At 39.3% G+C, this 23,997-nt stretch overlaps 2 protein-coding genes across 7 annotated transcripts; both read right to left on the reverse strand.

Annotated features, from left to right (window-relative positions):
• Nucleotides 1-2,697: 2,697 nt before the first annotated feature.
• Nucleotides 2,698-7,826, reverse strand: LOC122979222 (cyclin-dependent kinase 12-like). 2 transcript variants are annotated; one of them, XM_044346498.1, is made up of 4 exons: nucleotides 7,618-7,816; nucleotides 5,713-6,388; nucleotides 5,473-5,574; nucleotides 2,698-4,422 (listed from the first exon to the last, which is right to left on the reverse strand). In XM_044346498.1, the coding sequence occupies exons 2-4, from the start codon at nucleotides 6,349-6,351 to the stop codon at nucleotides 3,184-3,186; spliced, it is 1,980 nt and encodes a 659-aa protein (XP_044202433.1). In that variant the 5' UTR covers nucleotides 6,352-6,388; nucleotides 7,618-7,816; the 3' UTR covers nucleotides 2,698-3,183. The 2 variants fall into 2 exon arrangements, with proteins under 2 accessions (XP_044202433.1, XP_044202435.1); XM_044346500.1 differs by lacking the exon at nucleotides 5,473-5,574 and having other exon boundaries at nucleotides 7,618-7,826.
• A 2,412-nt stretch (nucleotides 7,827-10,238) lies between these two features.
• scrn2 (secernin 2) lies at nucleotides 10,239-20,825 on the reverse strand. 5 transcript variants are annotated; one of them, XM_044346504.1, is made up of 9 exons: nucleotides 20,806-20,825; nucleotides 19,790-19,952; nucleotides 17,889-18,070; nucleotides 16,936-17,135; nucleotides 15,642-15,857; nucleotides 14,862-15,027; nucleotides 13,495-13,675; nucleotides 11,392-11,548; nucleotides 10,239-10,622 (listed from the first exon to the last, which is right to left on the reverse strand). In XM_044346504.1, exons 2-8 carry the CDS (start codon nucleotides 19,949-19,951, stop codon nucleotides 11,396-11,398), a joined length of 1,260 nt encoding a protein of 419 aa, XP_044202439.1. In that variant the 5' UTR covers nucleotide 19,952; nucleotides 20,806-20,825; the 3' UTR covers nucleotides 10,239-10,622; nucleotides 11,392-11,395. The 5 variants fall into 5 exon arrangements, with proteins under 5 accessions (XP_044202439.1, XP_044202437.1, XP_044202438.1 ...); XM_044346502.1 differs by lacking the exon at nucleotides 20,806-20,825 and adding an exon at nucleotides 20,675-20,794; XM_044346503.1 differs by lacking the exon at nucleotides 20,806-20,825 and adding an exon at nucleotides 20,678-20,774 and having other exon boundaries at nucleotides 19,790-19,954.
• Nucleotides 20,826-23,997: the final 3,172 nt, after the last annotated feature.

The following is a 23,997-nucleotide window of genomic DNA, read 5'->3' on the forward strand; positions in this document are numbered from 1 at the left end:
ACCAATTGTGGAGATGTTTGAGACTTTCCATTCACTAGTTCTTGCTAAATGAGCACTCACTAGTGTAAAATCTACGCTTATGATCACATTTCTTATTATGTTCATCCTTGTATCACTTCCGTTAATCAAACAAACCAACAATCTGTCATCTATCAGGTCTTCAATCACTTTTTATCTGTATAACTGCTTCCTCTTAAATTGTTGTGAGCATTAAAGTCTTCACACAATGTTTCACTTTGACTATTCTCAACTGCTATTTCATGGAACATTTCCATAGATAGTGACTGGCATGGATTATAAAAGTTAACCAGCTTAATATCGCCTTGTTTAATGTTTCTATCACATCTCACTGAAGTACATCCTGGTATTATGAAGTCTAAGCGTGGTTTAAACCAGGTTTCTTGAACACAACTGACATCTAAACAGTTCATGAATATACTTTTTAAACTCTTGACCATTTGCAATTAAACTTCTAGCATTCCACTGATGAATGTGGATTACCATTATGATATACATATCTACTTTCAAAGGCATCATCACAGTTCAGTGGATTGAGCATTTCATATATTCTATCTCTCTCAGTGCCTGAGATCCATAAATAGTTCCTTGCTGCATCAACATTTGTATCAATTCTTGCCCTCCCATCTTCTTGTTGGAGAGCTATGTAAGCCGCTGTGCAGATAAATGCAACAAAGTGATCTCTATCTACAAGTAAAGTCCCCTCCTTTACTTTACACTTATGTGAACATGATTCTCACAGTGTTTGCTCTCCTTACTGTGGGAGATTCTCTTACTTTATGTATTTGACTCAGCATATGAAACCTGGTTCATAACTTTGTATCTTTGTACTTATCTTACTTGCTTTTGTACAACACAGCCTTGAAAAGCCTTTTAGCTTCAGCAACTTTAACTCCTTTCTCTCCAAGTTCTGACACAATGTCTTGTCTGACACAATGGATATCGATAGTGAAACACCAGATATTACACCCCTTATTTTGGCAACTGCACCTGGAATATGACTTGACTTTTTATCCATTAATCATTGTCTTGTTGTTTTCTGTTGTTCTTCATCCTTTGCAAATATTGGTAGTCTTCTGTTGTTCAATTACTCTGCAAACTTCACCTTTCCAATCTCCTTCTCAACTGACTTTTATTGGATTGAATTGACTATCATCTTTGTTCAACTCAATTACTTTCCCCTCATTATTTTGATCTGTGCTATTTCTTGACACTACATTAATTGTAGGCCTACTGCTTGAGGCCCTTTTGACGTCCTCACTTGAACTTCATTTTTCAAAGTTAGCCTTCTTCTTCCTTTTCTGGCAGTTGTCTATTCCACATAATCCCAATTATCATCTAAATACCCTGCCATGATTTCTACATTCACAACAGAGTTGTTACAAATCCGGCAAACCTTTCAAAATCACTTATCCTCTGTTCATGCTGCTCCAACTCCTTGGAAAGAGAACCAACACTACAGGAATAAATATAGTTTTGTGTTGTGTACATGGATGTATGATCATAACACCCACTATGCCATGATTAAAAGTGTTGACTTGTTCTACTCATTTCTACATGAGAAAATTTTGGTTTATTTTTTGAGAAAAATGTAAAGATTCATGTGTTTCACTCTTTTGGCCATGGACAGGTCAGTCAATGGCAGGCTGTCATTGTTAAAGGATAGTTTCACAAATGTTCAAGTCTGTCTTAAAACAACAGTCCACAGTGTGTCCACACGGTCATTTTGTGCAAAAATGCTTTTAACAGTTGATGTGACGCTTATATGAGGCTTCAACGGTCTGAGTTAGTCATATTGGCTTCCCTCTTTGTGTTTCCTCAGACAGTGTTTCCCTGTTTAGCTGCGGTGGAAGTATAGTAACAAAAAGTCTTTGGGACTAAAAATTCTGTAACATTGAAAGATATCTACTGGATTTGACTCATTTGGACACTGAAGCTTCATATTAGCTTCAGATAAACTAATAAATACATTTTTGCACAGGAGGAGGACTGTGGATTTTGGCCCCCCCATCACTTACACTGTTAGTGCATAATGAAGGGATTTTCTAATGGTCAGTATGAACAGGAGGAATGATCACAGCAAAAACAAACAAAATCTGTTTCAGTGTTCATTTTAACACCTGATTATTAAGACAGACTTAAAATTTGCATTTTTATAAATTAAGCATTAACCATTGAACAATAGATTTGTGCTATTACCTGCAACCAAATGAGGTTATTATATTTTTTAAAAGTTAACACATTTTCCAGGTCATTTGAGCTCTACTGGTTGAAGCAGTACCTGATTTTGCATCCAGTGAGGAACACATTTACAAGTTATTTTCAGCTTCACGCTTTTTAAAGAGTGATGCACCTCCTCAGGCTGACCTCCCGGTGCACTGTAGTATTTTTATACAGTCTATGGTAGTACCATGTGATTTATTTCAACCGCTGGCAGATTTTTACAGGCATCATGCTCTTGATCGTAACAGGCTAAGTTATGGCTTTTAATCATCAAAAAGGCTAAAGTCTAAACCCTTTCAGCAGCTTTTCACAGCAGCAAGGAATCTGCAGAATCTGCATTCATCTCTCTGAGGTGTGATACTGTGCTGAAATGAAATTTATCAAATCCAATTTTGACATTTGTGAAGTAAAAATACATATATGTCAATAATTGGATAGTTTTGGTTATTAGTCTGATTGAGATTTATTTAAGACATTGTTTATTATTGTACAATACAAATAAACACAATTGCACAAAAAGAAAATGTATCAACCTGAATATAACAAGGAGGCTGTTTGTAGTCATAGGTCAGCCAAAACCTTGTGGAGGACTCAATGCTGGACTATGGTGCCATTTTATCTGGATAAAGGCCTGTATCCTACAAAGAGACCTCTGTGGTCACAGATAGTTACAACCAAAAAGATTATGTATGTTGAAGCAAATTAAGAGAACATTTTGAGAAATCATTAAACGTTTCTGCACTGTTTCAGTGTTTTTATTTAGCATGACGTGCTATGTGTACAGCAGCAGACTGGCTAAACAAACAGTGATGTGTTGTTTTTTTTATTTTAGGACCCCATCATCACCTGGAGGTTTGTTATTTAACTTGTAGTCAACTACAGTTTTATTTTCTGTGTTTTCATCTTGTTTTTGATGTCTCATTTCATCCTATACTATGGTCTTCATCCGGGTTGTTTCGTTTCAATAACCTGCAAACAGCGAGGCCTTGACGGTGTTTTTGACTTTTGTGTGGTGCTCAGAGGCTGGATTGGATTTACCTCTGGTAAGTTAAAATACTGTGGCTGGTGACTACTAAGTTGTTGTGGGAGGAGTTGCCTTGTTTGAGAAAGTACTGCTGGATGGATGTTCAAAGGTGGGACACAGGGGTAAGGGAGGAAGGGAGGCAAGTGAGGCAAGAGAAACCTGGGACCAACATGGGGCAAGTTAGGAGGCAGAGCTGGCGGTAGAGGTGGGTACAGCAGCGGTGAATAGTTCACTGGAGAGTACGTCGGCATCACTGGTGTAGGAGGTGGTTCTGATACAGTGTGGGTGGCATTTGGAGAAAATGTTTGAAATGCAACAGTGCTTTCCAGGGAGTTAGTTTCACATTTCTCACTGTCCTGTAAAGAGCTACTGCTGCTCTGCTGAGCATATTCAACAGCTTGATGCATCTGTAATTGATGTACCTCTGTTACATCACTCTGGGCACTGTACGAGTCTTTTTTCAGAGAATAGTCCTGAGTTAAAGGGCTAAAACTAGATCTGCTTGATGGTGATGATCTACTTTGACGCTTTGGAGAGAATGCTGGCCTTGTTTCTCTTTCCCTACTTCCTTTACGATGGCGGCCCAAGTCACTATCCTTCTTCCCATATAAGCGCTCCTGGATCCGATGTGACATTTGACCCAGTTCCTCAAATCCTAAATCCATACCAATGGCCTGCAAAACATCCTGCATTTGCCTGTGCTTGTGCTCATCTTCAGGTGTCAGTGTTATCTTTTCCACCACCGAAGGCGACCTGGATCTACTGTTAGAGCTGAAATAACTTTGTCCTCCGTCACTCCTTTGCCGAGGCTTTTCATCAGACAGAGAGCCCCCCTTTGGGCTGAAGGACCTGTGTCGCTGCTGTGGAGAAGCCAGTCTGTGGGATTCCTTGCTTTCACTCCAGTTCTGGGAATATTGTTGGCCACCCTGTTGCCCCCCAGAACAACTGGGAGACTGTGGACGATCTACTGCACTCAGCAAAGAAGCTGGAGAACATGGTCGATCCTCCACTCCTGTAGGGGCCCGAGTCACTATCTTGGTGAGAACATCAACATTCACGCCTTTGTTGAGCACATCGAGGAAACGCTGGAAACCATTGGTTGACTTCTTCTCCTCAGGAACAGCAGGACTTTGGTAGGTGACATCATGCTCAAAAGACTGATGGGAAACACACAGAAGCAACCAGTTTATCGTACTTTCATCTGCACTCTTTGTTTGACAGATGAATTTGTAGTATTACGGAACAACCAGTGAGAAATTTGTAGCATTCAAACAAAAAAAATCTCTCAACAATCCAAATTCTATTATATTCATATTCAACAGCACTTTCTGTCTGAGTGAATTCAGACCCTTTCTAATTTTATTTGTGGAAAAATGGGATTCTTTTAGAAGAATATAGTGTTTATATTTGCTGGGGTGTTACATTTGTTTCTCTGTAAAGCTGCTATGGGGAAGCTAGCCAGTAACCTTTCAGTAATATTACCAAATCAAAAAAATCCTCGAGCTGGATTTTTTTTTGGTGTCAGGGTAGTGCGAAGGTCACGTTTGTAGTTCCACAGGAGGTTCAGCTGGAACTGATGAGCACCTCATCAAACATGTAACGTCGGAGCTGCAGAAATCATGTGGAGACCACAATAACTACATTTTCCTGCCACCAGTAGATGTTATTGAGGATGTTTAAGAAAGGAAAGGAAGGCCGTTTCTAGTGTAAACCTTCCCATTGTCACCGTCTATCACCAAGTAAATCTAAAAATGCAAACATGATTATTTTGGGTATATTATGAACATACAATGTGGCCTGATAATATAAGACACTTCCATCCTATGTTGTAGTGATACTAAACACCTACACTGGAGGCATCAAAGGTGGTAACATAAAAACACCTCACAGAAGAAGCATTAAAAGATAAAGTATTTCATTAAGTGGATTGTAATATTTTTGTTTAACTATCCATTGATGACGAGAATGTCTCAATCCCATTATATGGGCCCAAAAGCCTCCGAAAGTCAGATATGTGCCAATATTAAGTTTGATCCAATATTTAGTTAAATTATATTTTGATTACACCTTACAGTGCATATGTACACACTAACCCTAGACCGAAATTAGAGAAGCAATGTAGGTTTGATTTATTGCCAAGAAATACACATTTTAAATGAAAGATGCATTTTGCAATGTGAAAAATGCCACCTGAAAAATAAACCCACCTGTCCACTAGATCCATTCAATGGAAATCTTGTTCCATTTTGACGATAATCATTATGATCTGTGGAGGGGCTGTCATTCCTCTCTCTAGGTTTGGCATAACTCTGTTCAATATGGAGAAATATGCTATGAATAAATATAATACAGTAGACACATAAGGTAAACCACATCAGGACTTTTTTATAGACAAAAATATACTGTTACGATCCTAACACTCACAGATAACGTTTGTTGTGACATACCTTTATAGAGCAATCTTGTGATTGTGTCCTTTCTTGTGACCAGCCCCGGCTCCTTTCTTGACCATCTCTATCTCTGTAATATCCAGACGATCGTCTGTAGGTTAAATCATCATGTTGTTGCTTGTATGTAAACTCTTCATGTCGATGCCTGTTTCTGGAATCTTGAGGTGTTTTCCTGTGTTTGAAATCCTCTTCCTGTTGTAGTGTATGTTTAAAATCCTTGGGTACATGTATGCGTGAAAAACCGTCTGGTGACTGTCTGTACATTTTATCTTCAGGCTCTCGCCTGTATCTGTAATTATCATAGTCATCCTCTGTAAACCTTTGCCTTTTCTTTTCAGAGACACTCCAATCAGGTGAAGACATGCGTCTCCTCACTGGGCTCTTTCTACTCCTCTCTCTGTTCAATGAGTCTTTACTGTGCAGCATCTTAGGTGAGTCACTGTACTCTCTACTTCTGCTTGTCCTCTCTGAGCTACTGTGTCCATCCCCACCATATTTATGATAGGAATCCCGTGGTATATCTCTGCGAGGTTCACGTCTTTCTTCCCATCTGCCATTGTAGTCATCCCACTGCCTCGTGCCTCTGTCACCATGCTGCCGTCTGTGGCCATACTCAGACCTGTCTGAGTGCATCATCTCACAGTGACTCCTGCAGCTGATCTGATGGCAAAGACTGCAGCAAAAAGGAAATTATGATCTTTAAATGAAGAGGTGAAGACTTCAGAAAGAAAGCAGATCATTCACAGGAATCACTTAGATATTATCCATCTTATCTCACATGAACTTGTTAATGATAGTATTATTTAGTCTCTCATGAGCTGTAAAAGCATCACAAAAGATTCATGCATTCATCTTTGCTGTAAATCAATGTTAATTTAAGGGACTGAAAAAACTAGCATTGCTATTGTACTTCATGACTTGGAATGAACCCCGTCCATTAAGCCAGTGGTGTCAAAAACACAACCCACAGTTTGCAGGTTTTCAAACATCCAAACTAAAAATTTCAGTGATCACACGGTTGTGCATCTTCACCAAATGAGCATGAGCTAGGCTGTTGTTATAGTCACTGACTAGGCTGAAAGTCTACAGACTTGTACACGAACGGGTCAGAAACCATCATGTAACACATGGAGGCAATTATAAATTACAATCCACTCTTCTTTGCACTGTCTGTATCCTAATTCACAGTTTTGTTTACAAAAGATTGTTGTATTGCCATTGTATGTAAGTGCATTGAGAGCCACTAAACCGGAGTCAAATTCCGTGTAAACATAGTTGGCCAATGAATATGATTCTGATGTTTTATGCGACCAAAGGAAGACTGTCTCCTCAGTCATGTAAAGGGGGAAGGTGACAGGTGAAAGGGACAAAAATAAGATTATGAGTTCAGAAAAAATAAAACGGAATCTGGAAAAAATTATAACGGATTTCATAGGGCCCTGGTTAAAGGTGTGCAGGTTTCACTCCAGCTACCGCTGCAGATTATAGAAACACTGGATTCAACTGAAGATTAATTACTCCGTAAAAACACCCGCTGTACAGTGTTTAAGTGGAGTGAAAACCTTATTGTGATCGATCTGTCACCGAACTTTAGCTAGTGGAAACGTTAGTGGTGGATTGTGCCCTAGCTTGGCGCTATGTTAGTTAGCTAGCTGGCTAGCTTGTGTTTGTTAGTGGGTCGGCGGCGAAGTAGCCTAAAATACGCAGATGGCTAACATTCAGCTAGTTTGACAAAAATACCAAACGCACAATTCGCTATTTCAGCCAGGTGTTATGATAAATCAGCTAAACTGAAATATAAACTGCAGGGGACCGTTTTTTAACGTTAAACCTAGCGTTAGTTAGTTAGCAACACTCTGCACTTGGCATTGGCAACCTAACGTTACATTGACGTTACATTACCTTTTCCGTTGAACGACTCCACTCTATTCAAAGGGGGAAACTAGGAGAAAACGCTGAAACGCTGCCTCTCATGCAGCTGACTGTTGTTTGAATCGAGTTTTAACCTTTACTGGCAGGCAGTGAGTGCGCCTCACCGGGCTGTTTGGTTCTCTAACTCCCCGAGGCTGCAAGAAGAGGTTTGAAGCAGCGCCGCCTCCTGGACGGAGTATGAACAGCCTGATGCTGCTGCCCCGCAGTGAACTATCTACACCTGCTCCCTTGATTATTATTATTACATATTATTGGTGACTTATAGGTTGACAGAGATTTGGTTTAAAGTATTCTATCCAATTTTTTTTTAAATGTGAGTGTCAGGCTTACAGACTATCCCCTACAGCTGCGGTCATATTGTATGAGTGTTAGGGCGACACTGAGAGGAAAAAAAGTCTGAGATTTCGAGAGAAAATTCGTTATATTATGGGAATAAAGTAGTAATATTACGAGAATAAAGTAGTAATTCTACGACAAAAAGGTTTTAATTTTATGAGGATAGACTAGAGCAAAATGTAATTGGCTATATAGGAGGGAATATCAGAGGAGAAGTCTGCCGCCTGCGTTAAAACAAGGAATGTGGAGCATCTTGTACTTTAGTATAGGTTTCACAAATAACGAAATACTTAATCTTTTGGCACATTAGCACCAGATTATTATGAGTATCAGGACTTTGGAACGATTGTGTCAATTCCGAAGAAAGAACCACACGGACTTAGAGGAAATTGCCTCTTTTTGTAGGAAAGGAAATGGCTGCAAGTGGTCGACTGTAAGACTACCGCTGTTTACATCTGATATTACCACTTTTTTTCTCCCAGAATTACGATTTATCTCGAAATATTATGACTTTATTCTCGTAATCTCAAAAAACAAACAAACATTTCCTCTAAATGTGGCCCCAACACTCCTTTTTAATATCGTTCTAGCAGCTGTTCCTGTTTTTTTTATGTCACCACGTGATTTTTCACTGCTGTTTGGTGTGAGGAAGAGTATTTAAAATCACACAAACACACTGCACCACATTGTGTAAATCCTGCTTCAGGATCATTTTTCTCTCAGATGTCCCAACATTCAACATTAAGTATCATCTTGTGGCCAGTAGTTGGACTCCTTACTCAAAAAAGTTAACTAATCACTGAGTTTACAGTATGCATTCCTTCACATTTAATTTCAGATAGGTAGTATAGTGAACCTTGCCATAATCATTGCTTTTTTGTTACACTGTCTAGCTATAATAATAACAGAGTCTAAGGCTTTCATTGTTTTAGACCAAATGCCTCATTAATGATAATGTGGTAGCATTTGGGGGGATGACTTTTGGTACCTTCAAAGGATATTTACACACAGAGTTTCTATCAATAAGCACTGGATCATGTGGATGTGGGTGGTACATTGTCACCCTGGAGCAGTTAATTTCAAAAGGTTGTATTACTGAACTGTGAATTCATTCATCTTTAAAAGACAGGAAAATACACATATCAGTATCAGTGCATCAGATATTACAAAACCATAATCCCACAGACTATCCAGCTTCATGTAACAATAAATAGCCCAGCACTGCATCACATCTGAGATCACAGATATAACATTTTTACGTGATGTGATTTATTTCTACCATCAAGACTTGTGCCTTCTACTGCCCCATTAAGGCTACAATATATGAGGTGTGAATGCTGTAATAATTCATTGATGTGATTCTCACTATACAAGAGAAAACAAAATTGCTGAGTGGATGAAAATGGAGTGACAACTTAAAGGCCTTGACAACTTTTTTTTTATTTAATCAGCTACCTGCTATGAGTGATGGGATCCTACATGAACACACAATTTTCTGCCAAAGTAATACAAATTCTGGTTATTTTAGCGATTTCTGTATTTGTGTTTTTCGTCTGAGCTCTTCTGGCTGGTTTGAAGTGGGTTAGGCTCCGCTGGAAAATGGTGATGTCACATTTTTCTGTACAACAATCAGTGACATCTGACAGTAGTGGGGTTGTTTGCTTATGTTAGCAGCACTGACAGGCAAATATGATCAAACCATACAGTCCTGATGAAGCACATCAGCTCAACTTTTTGAGTGTTAAACCTTAATAATTAATAATGGACGCTTTATTCCAAACTGTTTGATTTCATTTGAAACTTTGATTTTTAGTAATTTAGTCATGAATATCTGATGAATTAATTAACACTACTTGAGCAGTGAACTTATTATGTTAGTATGTTTATGTTTAGTACATAATGCGTATCACACTGTGTGTGTACCCCCTAATGATAACAACGCAATGCTATGTTAGCACTAATCTTCAAGTATAGCTGAGGCTAACTGAATTGGGTCATTAGATGTTGAGGCATCCTCTCATGTGGAAAAATGTACATGTTGGTGGTGCTAAATGAAAAGTCAAAGGATCATCAAAGTTGTCATGGGGTCATTTTCTGGGGAATATGAAAGTCTGTACAAAATGTCATAGAAATTCCTTAGAGCAGCAGTTAAAAGATTCATTGGACAGATTGATCAGGGACTGTATGACATGTCATTGCCATCCCTGCTGCCGCGCCACTAGTGCAACCAAAAAGCTTACAACACACTCAGGACACACTATACACGTTCTTTATTAGATCCTTCCCTACAGCTGGCCATCAAATGACAACCCCTTCATTTGCAAGAACAAATTAAATGTTAAACAAATGCCATAATTACAGAATTTGTGCAACGTCACACAGCTCTACATAGGCGCCTGTGTAGTCTACATCACTATACTCACTAATGAGGTGCAGTCATTGCTCCCTGGGTGATACAGATGATAAATATGCTCCAAACACATGTGCATTTTAGACATTTAGCCTGTGTTATTGATGGAATGGTGTTAGGGATGTGTGTTGAGTGAGTGAGACGGAGGCCACTCAGAGGAGGAGTTTTTAACAGTCCCAGGGTCTTCTCCTGCCACTCTGCGAGCGCTAGGGATGTCCACCTGAGGGCACTGTAACAGAGGACAGTTTCATACATGTTAGGCGTTTATGGTAAAGGTGGCAGAAAATTTACAATCAAGCTTCCACATTTTCCTATCTACATATGAAGAATGAGTGGAAGCAAAAGTGTTGGAGAGGCAAAACCATACCAAGAGACACCAGGAACCTTTTGTAAGAATAACAACTTTCTCTTAAGTTCTTAAAGTGGCTTTTACTTTTTGATCTTACAAACTGTTACTACCTAACTAGAGAAAGGCTCTCATTATGTTCTGTTTTCAATGTGCTTTAATCTGGGGCAGCACTGTCAAAAGATTGTTGGATTATGCCAAAAACACACAAGAAGACTGTTAAACTATCATTTAACAGCTAATTACAATTACAGTGACAATTGTCAATTTTCAGATTTGTGCCTTTAAACGGTTCAGACTTCAGAATCATGGTGATGTTTGTCCAGATTTCAGCAAGTTTGACTAAATGGGATCATCATAAATGTGTGTCACTTTCTTTGAATTCTCTGCACCTGCGCAGCCTGTTTTTCCACAGATAAATGTGATCTTGAAGATAATGATTAAATTAGGTTTGAATCAGCATTTATATCATGCAGTGTGTTCTGAAGTTATGCAAGTGTCTTATCTGCCAACATAACATAGGAATGATTGACTCTCTTGGCTCATTGTATTATCATAGTTAGGCATATTCATCACTATATAACTTTAAGTTTCAGTCTGGAAACTTATCAACCACACACACACACCAAATACAACTCCTGAAGCCTCCCACCTCCTCACTGGTAGAACTTAATCTCTGTGTCCACGCAATCAAAAAACAAGTCCCCCAGTTCCTCTCCGGGGATCTCTCCACTCAGCATGGCTGAAATCTCGCTCAGACACTGCGACTCCAGGTCCCTCAGAATCTCATAGATCACTAAGCCTTCATCCTGAGAGAGAGAGAGAAAGACAGAGAAACGTCAAAACAACTGTAACAGCTGGGTCAAGTGGTGCTTAGATTACATTTGCTTAAACCAGGCTAAATTCTAAGATATGGTGAAGCCTTTGCATGTTAATATCATGTTCTAAAACTTGAAAACACACTTCTGATCATTAGGTTTATATATACAAGAGGAGCATCAGCGAATTATGTTTCTTATTATGTTTCAGTGTGATCATTATTAGACTTCAGTTTTATAACAATATACCTTAAGCAAGCATAATAGACCTATATAAACAGCTTAAAAGATTTTCAAAATATCTTGCAGTTTTTCTTGTTTTCCTTCTCTCTTTTATAATAATAAAATCCATGAAACGGTGTTGAGTCTCACTCAGGATAAAGATGGATTTTACAAGGAGGCAGATCCTACTGTTGGCCTTTTTGAAAAGAGTCCTAAGACTAATTTAACCAGACATCTGTGGGACCTAACAGCAGTTACACACCTGCTATCACACTCATTTTCCTCTACAGGCTAATCTGGGTTTCAACACACTCTTATTTGCTCACCAAAACAGCAGGAAATAGTTCACAATGCCATTCAAACGTACTGATAGTATATTGTATGTACTAAACACAGTTTAGTACATACAACTGCTAGTAGACTATACGAAAAATAATGCACTTTGCTGGAATGCAATACATGCACCATTTATACAGCAACCAAACCGTAACTTTGGAATGTCTCTGCAAATTAAAAGTCACAACCAGAAAGCAAAATACATGAAGACTATGTGACACTATCAAAAGCTCTAAAAACAAGCCTAAATGGAGCTTGAGTTAAGACTGTTTTCTCAGGCAACTGTCTCCGAATGAACTTCCATGCTTAACTTTTAAGCCAACCTGTCCTGAAAGTGCTGTGAATGAAATTACAGCAACTACTGAGCTTGCATGTGAACAGATCCATCCCCATGACAACCAAGCAAAGTCCATCCACTGATTAAGACGTTGTGATATGGTGAAAGCTCTGCAAAAAACTAACAAGTTGACCGTGAGTTAAGATTGCTTTGTCAAACCACTATTTCCAAAGTCAAGAATTCATTTTATATAATGATTTTTTCTTTCGAAGAACTTCTCGTGATGTTCTGCAATTATTTTGAAACAAGTCTACAACACTTTTAAAAGAAGAAATAACATATTCTTCCTCTTATAAATAAAAAGTTGAATTCATAAGTAGTAGAACAAGCATTGCTCAATTTCATACACTATGGGGTTCTGCTGCTACAGTCTTATGTACAGCCTGGTATGACCGCTAGCTTTTGATGGCCAATGTTAGCAATTTTAGTCAACTTTAGATAGAGACTAGACTATGAACACAGTACAAACTCAAAACCTGCTCAGAATTAATATGTAGTATAGAACTGGGCCACAGCTACTTCACCTTCACTCTGTGCATACAAACAGCACAGTGGCCTTCCTGTGAATGTGAATTCACCTCACACTACCAGAATTATTATGTAATAAGCCCAATGCAGAATAGGATTTATACGTAAATAATATTTAACACACATCAAAAAAACACACATCATCTCATACCGGACAGTCAGCTAAATACATTGTTTTGAAGTACTAATACCTCCCTGCATTTTCATGTTGTCTCTGATTGCACTGAAAATCTAAACCCTGCTCTTTGGCTTTGAATGTGTACTTGTAGTGTGTTTATGTTTAGTCTACACTCACGCCATGTGTCTTGTCTGCACTAACTGTGAGGTCCTGTTGTGTGTTGCTGTGCAGTGGGAGTGTCGGTCCTGTGCTGTGCAACCATCCTTACACAGCAACAAGTTCAACTCTCAATAACAGTGATTCTGCTTCGGCTGTACATGTAATGAATGTGAACTCCCTGCTCTGCCAGGATCTGTACAGGACTATCATTGACCTAGGTCATCCATCAGTGCCCACCGGGTTGGTCTCCATGGTGTTGAGCGCCACCTGGTGGGCCTTGTACAGGTCATGTCTGCGGTCCACCTGGGTCTGAAAGCGAGGCTGCTTCCTGACAGGGTCATCTGGGCCAAACTGTGGAGAGACCACCCTCAGCACTCGGGTGGAACACTCCGAGAAGATAAAAGGCTTGAATATAGACCTACCAGGGTACAGGTGGGGTGGGATGGCGGTGGGTTGACAGGGGGAAAAACAGGAGAGATAGAAACACTCAGAATTTCATATCGACATGCAGAATGGAAAAGCAGAGATGAGGAGGGAAAGAACATTGGAGTCTCAACACCTTTATAATATATGTATACTTATTCATGTTTTTTCTGATGATGCTTAATCTATAGTACAAAAAAGTACCTTATAGTATTCTTTAAAACTGAATTGTGTTTTCCATGTTTGTTACAATCGATCAAACAGTGCATAGTATACACCATTTTTGTTAAAGTTTTTTTCCATGACTTTTAAATGTCTGTTCAATTTAGTCAAGTTTTTGCATTGATATCCAATGTTTCTCTGTTTAAGCAACATGTTTTAGAATTACAGCATGCAATGTTTTGAAAATGTATGTGGGATTAATGAAAATGTAGACTCTAAGTCAATTAGTTTCACATGCAGTAAGTTCAGAGAACCTTATGGCTGAAAAAGCTGCCAACTACATTTAGAATACAGTGTGTGTTTGCTGCCATTTGGTAGGAGTGTCTGGGGTAAAACTCCAAAGAAGCAGTGACATAAGCACTGAGGCGGTCTAAACAGCCATTTGGCACCATTAAACTGCAGCATTTAAAACCTATATAGGTAACGCTTTATTTTAAAGGTCCATTATTTCCTAATACTTAAAGTTTCCTGGAAAGAACAGCCCCATTTAAATCCAAGTCAATATTTATTCCTCATTCCTTTATTATGGAATTTATGTGGAATTTTATGTTTGTAGACAATTTTCATGTTCAGCTGATCTGCAGTGTGGTGGTTCTTTCTGGAAACATCCTAGTAAATTATTTAGAAATTAGAAGGAATTTACAGACCCGTAAAATAAAGTGTTACCCATATGTTTTCACCTTTTGACTCACTTACTTCTGAGAATTTCTAAAAGAGAACGCCAAGAACAGCATTCATTCACAAATATAGTATCAATCAGTTTCGAAAACCTTGCAACTGAATGTTCAATTTGAAAGGTACTGATAGATTACTATTGTGTTACAGCGACTGACTATAGACTGTAGCAGAATAGACAAACTACGTTTCTATATATGAATATGTTGTGGTATAAATGGGTTATTATAGCCTTAACTGATGTTTACAATTTACAGAAATTCTTAAGGTAGTCTGTGTCACACCTGGAGGGGTCTGGAGTGGCAGTGAAGAAGTGGATGCAGGGCAGGCTGGTGTCTTTGGGCAGGACAGACACCATGCTTCCTGTGGTGCAGAAACCTCCAGAATCCATGCAGATGCCACTGGGCTTGTCCCTCAGAATGGACATCATCACCTCTGCTGTCACTGAGCCTGGGACCAAAGGCAACACAGGAGAGTCACAGAGCAGATGACATTAAATATATATGACTGACCACAACAGACCATTGAATGTTAAAATCCATCCTAAAACACTAAGCATGTTACAACACAGCTTGCAACAATGCAACTACCTTTTTTACCCCATGCTGATGTCAGATGGTGCATTTTTCTTATTCTTATTTTTTTCTTACTCCCAGAATAGATTACACAACACAGACAATATGAAATTACATGATATTTCAAGTGGAGCTGCAATTAACTAAAGCAGAAAATTCTTTAGCTTTTAAGCACATAAACACTGACAGATTTTGTGCTATCCTCTCAAAACAAACAAAAAAAACATGTCACAATTTTGTAACAATGCTTAATCATAAAAGAGAAAGAGGCAACCATTTCTCTACTGAGAGTAGCCTCAAAATACCAGAATTCCCTGCAGCTTAAAGATATATTTTAATAATTAAGAACTGATACTCTCTTGCTACAAGTATCCTATCCCAGTCAATGATACTACTGCCTTCTCCCCCTATTACTGAATGTAGCATAGGCAGGCATGTCCTCGGGGGTCCAAGGGCATTCTGGGAAATGTAGGAGTTGACCACTCTCACCATCATGCTGCTGGAGTAGCTCTGTGCCTCCCTTGTAGCGCTTTTTGGCCAGCTCCATCCTGGCAGGCGGGTCCTCCGGGCTGAAGATCTGGGAGAAGTTGAACTCCCCTTCACCGTCCCACCAGCCCTGAGCCTGGGCCACGCTCCGCAGCTCCGGGTGCTCTGCAGAGATGTCAGCGCCGATGGTCAGCTGGTTGGATATGTTCTTCACACCCTCTGGAAAGAGAAAGCGGCTGTTAGCATGTGAAAAGGCACATTCTGTCTTTCAAAAGCAGATGCAAGTCTCCTGCTTGCCAGTGCAACGTGTTTGAAATTTCTCAGTCGTTAGTCAGAAACATCCTGTTTTGTGTCATGCATGCTTGTTTGGTTTAACTCCTCTTGACAGACTGATCCAACCCTGATGGATGATGGGAGTCTCTTCACCACAACTTCAGGATTCCCTGAATTATATGACACATGTATATAAGCTGCAGTCTCATGTTGAGGAATAAAGACATCTGAAAGGGCTTTATTTACTTAGTTATTTAGTTTTCCACATTAAAGAACAAAAATGAGTCATGTAATCATTTAAATATTCCATATGGATTTTAGCGCCGATTTGCTCTTCAAGGCTGATTTAAGCAGCCGAGCACCTAAACTTTGGAGAGGTTTAGCTTTTAGTCCGTGAGACGTTTCTGAGACGTGTTATTGTTGAGTTCCGGAAATGCAAGGGGCATTTTAATCTAATTATTGAGCTGAACTTGAGCTGCATTGAGCTGCATTTCCAGTACTTTGTAGCATTTCTACTTTTTGCTTGTGTATTGTAATTCTTTTTCTCTATATTGTAACTCTACTACTCCACTACTCCTCCTGTTTCTCATCCTGACCTTTATCTCATTTTGTTTCATCATAAAGTTTTTTTTGTCGATTGTAAAGCCCTCTTAAAACTTGAGATTTTAGGTTATATAAATAAACTTGCCTTGACTTGACTTAATAGCAAGAACATCTTGACAATGCAGAATATAGCTAGATGCTGTATTTGGATTAGACCTCATTATTTATAATTAACCTCAGGCTCTCAGTTTTTTCTGCACAAACTGCTGAACACACACACACACATACACACACACACTAAGCGATGGAAGTTGTTCATTCTGCAGCTTCATTTCAGCAGTCAAGTAAAAAAACAAGTAGAAAAAAAAATAGTTTTTGTGCTTATTTTAGTGAGACACTGGTGCAGTGAAATGATCTCCTGAACAAATTCAAGAAAGAATTGTTTGAATAGGGCTTTTTTCTCTGCATCCTCCAGCCTCACCTGTGACTTTCTGCGCCACCCACAGCCTTCCAGCGGTTTCCAGGACCCAGGCCTCGTTGCGGTCCACCAGGAGGAAGGTGTTGTGGTAGCTAAAGGGCGCCGGATCCTCCCTGCACTGCCCTCCCTGGCCATGCTGCTCCAGGAGGCCGGTGATCACTGTCACTGCTGCCCAGGCACTGTCGCCACGCTCCAGCCCCAGCCTGACCATCACAAATACCAGTTTACTTCAAAATGTAAAGCCTGAGTTTCCACTGCACAATAAAACAACAAGCCTGAAGTTAAAAAATGTTAGTATGTTAGTGTTATTAAAGTGTTTCACTTAAATGCAAACCAAAAGTCCTTTTTTCATGCATTTGAACAAAATATAAATAATTTCAAAGCATTAATGTTTTTCTATAGACATTTAATAAAGTCAAATATAAGACTTCATCTTTTTAAGTATGCTCAATTGTAAAGTGGTAAACAGGATTTAGAACTTTCAACATGTTTCACTTTCTTCAAGATGCTTTGAGCAAAGATTCTTCTATTTTTATTTTAGTTTCATCTTTTCATTTATTTATTTTTTTTCCTCACAAACCTTAAAGAGCAGTTTAGTTTGGTGGCAGTATTTACATGCTCTTCTGACTTGTCTTTTTGAGGAAATGCTATTGTATCACCTGGCGAATCTCCACACTTGCAGAGTATTTTTATACACAGAGATGCACAGATAAGCGCTACGCTTCAACAGTACTTACAACTCCTGTCATAACACGCTTCTGACAATCTACACACCCTTCTGATCAAAGGCTGAGAGGATTAGGTTAATACTTCCACTGTATAAATGCAGTCAATAGCAGGTCCAATCAGCTCGGAAGATTACTTGTTCTTTATTGTTAGAATTGGGTGATGTTGCTGTCTAGTATCCATGTTCTGTAGATTGCATGTGCGATTTTTAAAGGTCTTTTGGAGCTCACCGCACAAGGTCCATGCCTAGCAGAGCCTCCCCGGGGACGACGGGCTCTCGAGTCCAAACTGCCTCATTCCCAATACAGACTCCTTGATCATTGGCTCCCATTTCAGCCCCCCACATCCATGCAGGTTTGCTGAGGATGACAGCGTGGGTCTGCTCCACCTGGGGGATCTGGATGTATGTGCACTAAAGATGAAAACAGAGAGTGAGAGACAGAAAGAGAGAAAAAGTTATGCTGTTTATATTAAAGTCACATTGCACAGATAATTCTGAATTACATTTTCTGTGTGTGGTAAGCTGACACATTTATACTGTAACTGGACAACAGATTGCATTAATTCCCTGTTATATATAATGCTGAACAGCTTTTTGCTCAAGGACAAAGTGTCCACTTGAGTGACACTGAAAGGCCAAAATTAAAACCTGTTGCTATGGATAACACATGACATATCTAAAAATACTGACACATTTGTGGTTCCATGCATCTATCGGCAAATGTAGCCTCTCTTAGATAAACAATATTAATGCATCAATTTGTTACATTAAGTATTAAACATGGATGAAACAGAAATGAGAGACAGGAGAATGCTGTTGTTGACACTAAGGTCACATTGCATTGTAAGACATTTTCAAAGTGAATATTTGTATCATACTAGGAAGACAAACTGCATTGATGGTTGTATGAAGTTTAAAGGGTCGGTTTACCCAAAATTACCAGAAAAAACATTTTTTCACTTACTTTTCGAGGTGTTTAACCATCCAGATAGTTTTGGTTTTATATGTCTTTGAGATGTCTGCCTCCAAACCCAAAACAAAAGAGGTGAATGGAATTTGGTTTGTGGTGCTCACAGGATTAAAAAAACGTAAATGTAAAAAATTCAACAGTAACATCAACAACATTTTCAGAGAGGGATTATTAGTTTGGTAGAGAGTATTTCCAGTGAAAACTATGTACACTGAGGTCAGAGATAATTGAGAGTAATGAGGAAGCTGTTTCTAGACAGAGATGTTGCTGTTAAATTTTTAAATGCTGTGAGCAGCACTCATAACATTTCATTCACCTCCATTGTATTTTATTTCTGCAATTTTGCTAAACCAACCCTTTAATCCTCAGTAACTCTGATCTGATTATTGCCACTGAGCTCCAAGATTACATTCTTTTTCTCAAAAGCAAAGCTTAAACAATAGGTTCATGATTTTTCATGTCTCTTACAACAACAGTCAGGTGTCCATATGAACATTGAAACAGGTTTTTCTTGCTGTAATCATTCCTCCTGTTCATACTGAACATTAGAAGATCCCTTCAAACACACTCACAATGTAAGTGATGGGAGATAAAATCCACTGTTCTGGTTTTGACCAAAAATGTTTTTTAAAGTTTATCTGAAGATAACACGAGGCTTCAGCTGTCTGAGTTAGTCAAATAAAGTGGATATCCGCCACAGTTACGGTCGTTTTAGTTAAAAATTCCCTCTTTGTGTCTCAACATCACATCACTGCACTAATACTAATACAAACACTGTATGAGCTGTGGATTTATTCTAGTGAAAATGTAACACAAAGAGAAATGAAAAGGAGAAAATATTTCATCATGCTTGTTAACCGTTAACAGGATTTCTGCATGAAGTCCTGTAAAATCATGTAAATGTTTAACAATTGTGGCTCAGACTGCAGTCAGACAGGCGTATTATTATGAATAGTGATGTATTATTAGTATCAGGAAATATATTATTTGAAACTTTATATGTCTGAATTGATTTTCTGCAGTGCACCAGACTGGATGTATGCAGTGTCAGTCAGTCAAGTATGAATTTAAAATGCTGCATAATAGCTACTGTCAGTCAGCTGTAGCAGCAGCAGCAGAGGCAGTAGTGTGGTACTGTGGGTGTCTCAAAGCTGTTTCACCTCCAGCATGGAGCCTGGAGGATGAGATCCTGCAGGGTAGGAGACCACCTCCTGCACCTCATCCCGGGGACGGTCCGAGTTCTTCCCAAAAATCACATGGTCATCGCGAGAGCCAGGGGGCAAGGAAACAAAACAGTCACATGACATGGGAGCCTCTGCCATCCTGCAACAAAATGACAACAAAAAATAAAAATGAGTGGGAGGAAAAACAGTCAGACGCAAGTAAAGTCTGGCTGCTTCTAGAGGACGGAATTAAAACTGTTTATTGAAAGATGAGATGCAAAATAAGTACTCATTCAACCAAGTGACTACCTCATGTAAACACTCTGGTTTCATCTGACAATGTGTTAGACATCCAGCGCAAGTGTGTGAGCCTACACCCTGTGACCATAATGTGCATGTGTGGGGTAAAGGAAGAGTCTCCTTCCATTCCCCACCCAGCTTGTTTGCAGAAAGTCAGACTCAGCCGGTGCACTCACTGCCCATCCCTTTCACACAGGGATTAGGAGGCAGTCTTGTGCAGAGCACTTTATTGACTGTAATCTTCACAAATCCGACCGCCACGTCGCTCTATTATCGCTCTCGTCTCGCATTTTGCGACCATGAATCGCTTTCGATCCGGAAATAATGTCGCCAAAAGTGCGCTGATGGCGGAGGTAGCCTGTGGCGGAGCTCCGTGTGTGATCAGTGTTTATTACAGAGATAAGGCCTGACTGAGCGACGTGCCCTCACTGTCACTCCCCGTTTCTCTCTCCGGAGCAGCGACACGCCCGTCGCTTCCCGTCGTTTCGTCTCTTTCGCAGGGTTGAGTAAGGGGTTCAACTCCCGCGCTAATAATCTGTTAACTAGTACTACACTGTTAATGCTGCAGCAGAAAATGTTTACCTTTTTTTTCAATCGTGAGAGCGGACGGCCGGCTGGGAGAAGGCAGGTTGTAGATACCGAGTCACGTGACCGAGAAATCCAAAGGTCTGTACTTAAAGGTCTCGTCTCGTCTGGCCACAAGCACAACTCACCGTCTCAAAGAGTCCGGTCCACACCTGTGTAAAGCTGCACAGCAGGCCCGGCTGACTGCTGATGTAGCTCTCCATCATTAGTCTGCAAACCCACAGCCAATATGATGCTTATAATTACACTCAAGGTCATGGAAATCCCTCAATCTACGATTTATTTTTTGCGCCATTTTTGCCCTTCAGACCACATGCACCGTAAAAAAAAAAAAAAAAAAGAAAAAAGAAAAAGAAGAAAAGAAAAAAAAGGACCAAGGGTAATTAAATCCAAAGTACTGAAAGCAGATCATCTGTTTGGTTGATAGTTATCAGCTTGACTGAGTTCATGTCTGTGGCTCAAACTGATGAGCTGCAGTAAATTCTTACCCTGCATTCACAACATTTCACAATATTTTCAGAGGAAACACCACCAGCCCTCCAGCACATGTTTGATTTCATCTAACCTTTCCCATAAGGTCACAGGTCAGGAGTGTGTCTACCTGTGGACACCTGTTGATATGTTGGAAGCCTTTATTCAAGAGTATCTGATTATATATCTTGTTTTTTTTAACTTATTTAATTCAATTCATTTTATACATTCTTTCTTTACTCTATACTTAATTCACTTATTGTTTATACCAGATGTTATTTCCTTCTGTCAACTATGTTACAGGACATGTAAGACAGTAGAGTGTTAAACAGACTTTATATGTCAAAGATCTAAAAGAGAGTTACAGCAGAGAGATGTTACTAAGAGTCATGGAAGAAATATTTAGAGCAAGCAGTACCACAATGAAAAATATGTATTACAAGTAAAAGTCTTGCATTCATAATTTTTTATTAAAAGTTTATAATTTGGAATAAAAGTATTATTAGGAAAATCAATATATATATAGACTAGTTGCCACTTTGCAATAAGGCAGTCTTTGCAAAGGGTTTATAAGTTGTACATAATGGTTTTATAATAGTTTTTAAAAAATCATACACTGATGCTTTACATTATTAAATTATTTACTGACAACTATATTAACATTTACAACAGAAGGCCTAATGGATATGTTTATCCATTAGGATATGTTTAAACTCACTGTACTAAATTCAGTTGACTACATTTTACAATCAACCACATATAATTTATCTACAATTGACTACATTTATTCATTAAATGAATCTTCCAGCCAACTTCTTCAATCAATGTGTTTCTCAGAGCCATTTACAGTATGTTTGTTTTGCAGTCTGAGGGTCACAGTTTTTGGTGTTGTGAAAACACGACTGCTCACCACCGCTCTTTACCAGTCCTCTGGATCACATGTTGGCTAATCAGTGTAATTAAAGTTGGTTGAATTCCTGTGTGTCAGTGGGTTAATTGAGTTGGTGTCTCCTCTCACTGGTGTTTCACTGAACTATGTTGCATATACTTCCTGTCTGTGAGCTCAATTTTTTCAGACACACACACTCCACAACAACTTCCGACTACTCTCAACATTGATCACATTTACACTTTTCACCCTACAGTGATTGTAAACGGTCAGTACATAGATATTATGAGAAAACATATTTTCTCACTTACATCTGGTGGTATCTAGCCATGCAGATAGTTTTGGTTCTATAGTGTGGAGATGAGCCTCTGTCTCAGAGATACCTGCCACAACCTCCATACAATGGAGGCAAGTGAAAAACTGTCTTTCACAAACAGTTGTCTCTGTTACTCTGGATAATAACAGTTTTCATGGAGACTATTTCTTCAGTAGCAATTCCAGTAAAAACTGAAGCTTGTGGACAAAGTTCCTGGAAAGAAAATCACAGATGGTGGAACATCACTGTTTTTTAAAACAACAACAACAACTCAGAATCATTGTCCACACCTCCAATTTACAATTTTGTCCACCCCATTAATGACTTAACATTGGATCAAATAATGAAGTGTAATGTGAAAGAAGTTGCTTGTAGTGAGAATACAGAGAATCACTTGACTCTGCTGGGTGACTTTACTGTTTTCATTCACCTTCACTGCTCTCATCAAGCATGTTTCCAGTAGGAGCAGACAGCTGTTTTAAGTGAAAAAGCTTTAAAAACCTGCTGAACATTATCTGCCCCGGCACAAAGTTAGCTACTATTTGGTGAACACAGTGGAGCATTAAGCAGCTAAAGAGCCAGATCTTCCCCTCAAGAGTTAGCAGAAAGCAAAGCAGAAGTACAAGGAGAGTGAATATTAGATTTGTCACGTGGTCACAAACACAACATGCTTATGTTGCTTTGTGTCAGCTAAATGTATAATTACACAACTGTTTGCTAAGTTTTCCATATCAACTTCATAGGGTGATGATATGTCGGTGTTGTGTTCACAGCTTGTGCTGCCCCCAGTAGCCAAAAAACAAATGAATGTAGCTACAAGTGAACAGCTTCTAGCAACCGCTAGCCACCGCTAACCCCTCCTGTTTTGACTGAAAATGAAATTCAATACAGATATAAGCTAACATGAACATGATGTCAGACTGATAGTAAAGTGAAAACAAGTTCCATTAGATTCTTAACTTAATTTTTCAATGCTGGGAGAAACCAAATTCCTTGTTTACAGTGATTCCATCGACTGAACAGTATATTGACAATATGGAGTCAAACTAATAAGTTAACCTGTGTTAAAAATAGATTGTCAAGGATGTGGTTGCTGTAAGTTCTAACGTTAACAATGAGAACCTGCCCAACTGCATTGCAGTGATTGACAGCATTCTTGGTTTGTCATTCCCCATGTCCAAACCAGACTGCTGTCCTGTCAATAACTATTGCTCATTAATATGCATGGCAGTAGGCAACATTCTTAAAACTGACAACATGTTGCATCTGTCAACTTTTGGTGATGCAATCAGTTTTGTAAGTCTAATAACAGCAGTCTAATAACAGTTCAAATGTACAGGTGAGCGTGTAACGAACAGGAGCACCAGCCTAGCTGCTCCCAACTTCTCTTGCCTTTTGAGACTGTGTTGAGCACCTGGATGCTATCGGTGCTCAGTTAGGCCAAGATTTGTAGGAGGTGTTGAGTTATTTTTTGAAGCAGCTGGGTGGTGAGTGGTGTTCTCTTGTGGCACACTAGGAATGCTGAAAGCAACAGGACTGAATTCTCAAGAGGTTTCTGAGAAGACAACCTGTTACCTGAACAGCACTCGGCTACTTCCACACCCTTACCGGCCTTTCATCTCCTGGAGCGTGCTGACAAGCATT

The sequence above is a fragment of the Thunnus albacares genome, chromosome 3, assembly GCF_914725855.1.
Source record: "Thunnus albacares chromosome 3, fThuAlb1.1, whole genome shotgun sequence".
NCBI lineage: Eukaryota > Metazoa > Chordata > Actinopteri > Scombriformes > Scombridae > Thunnus > Thunnus albacares.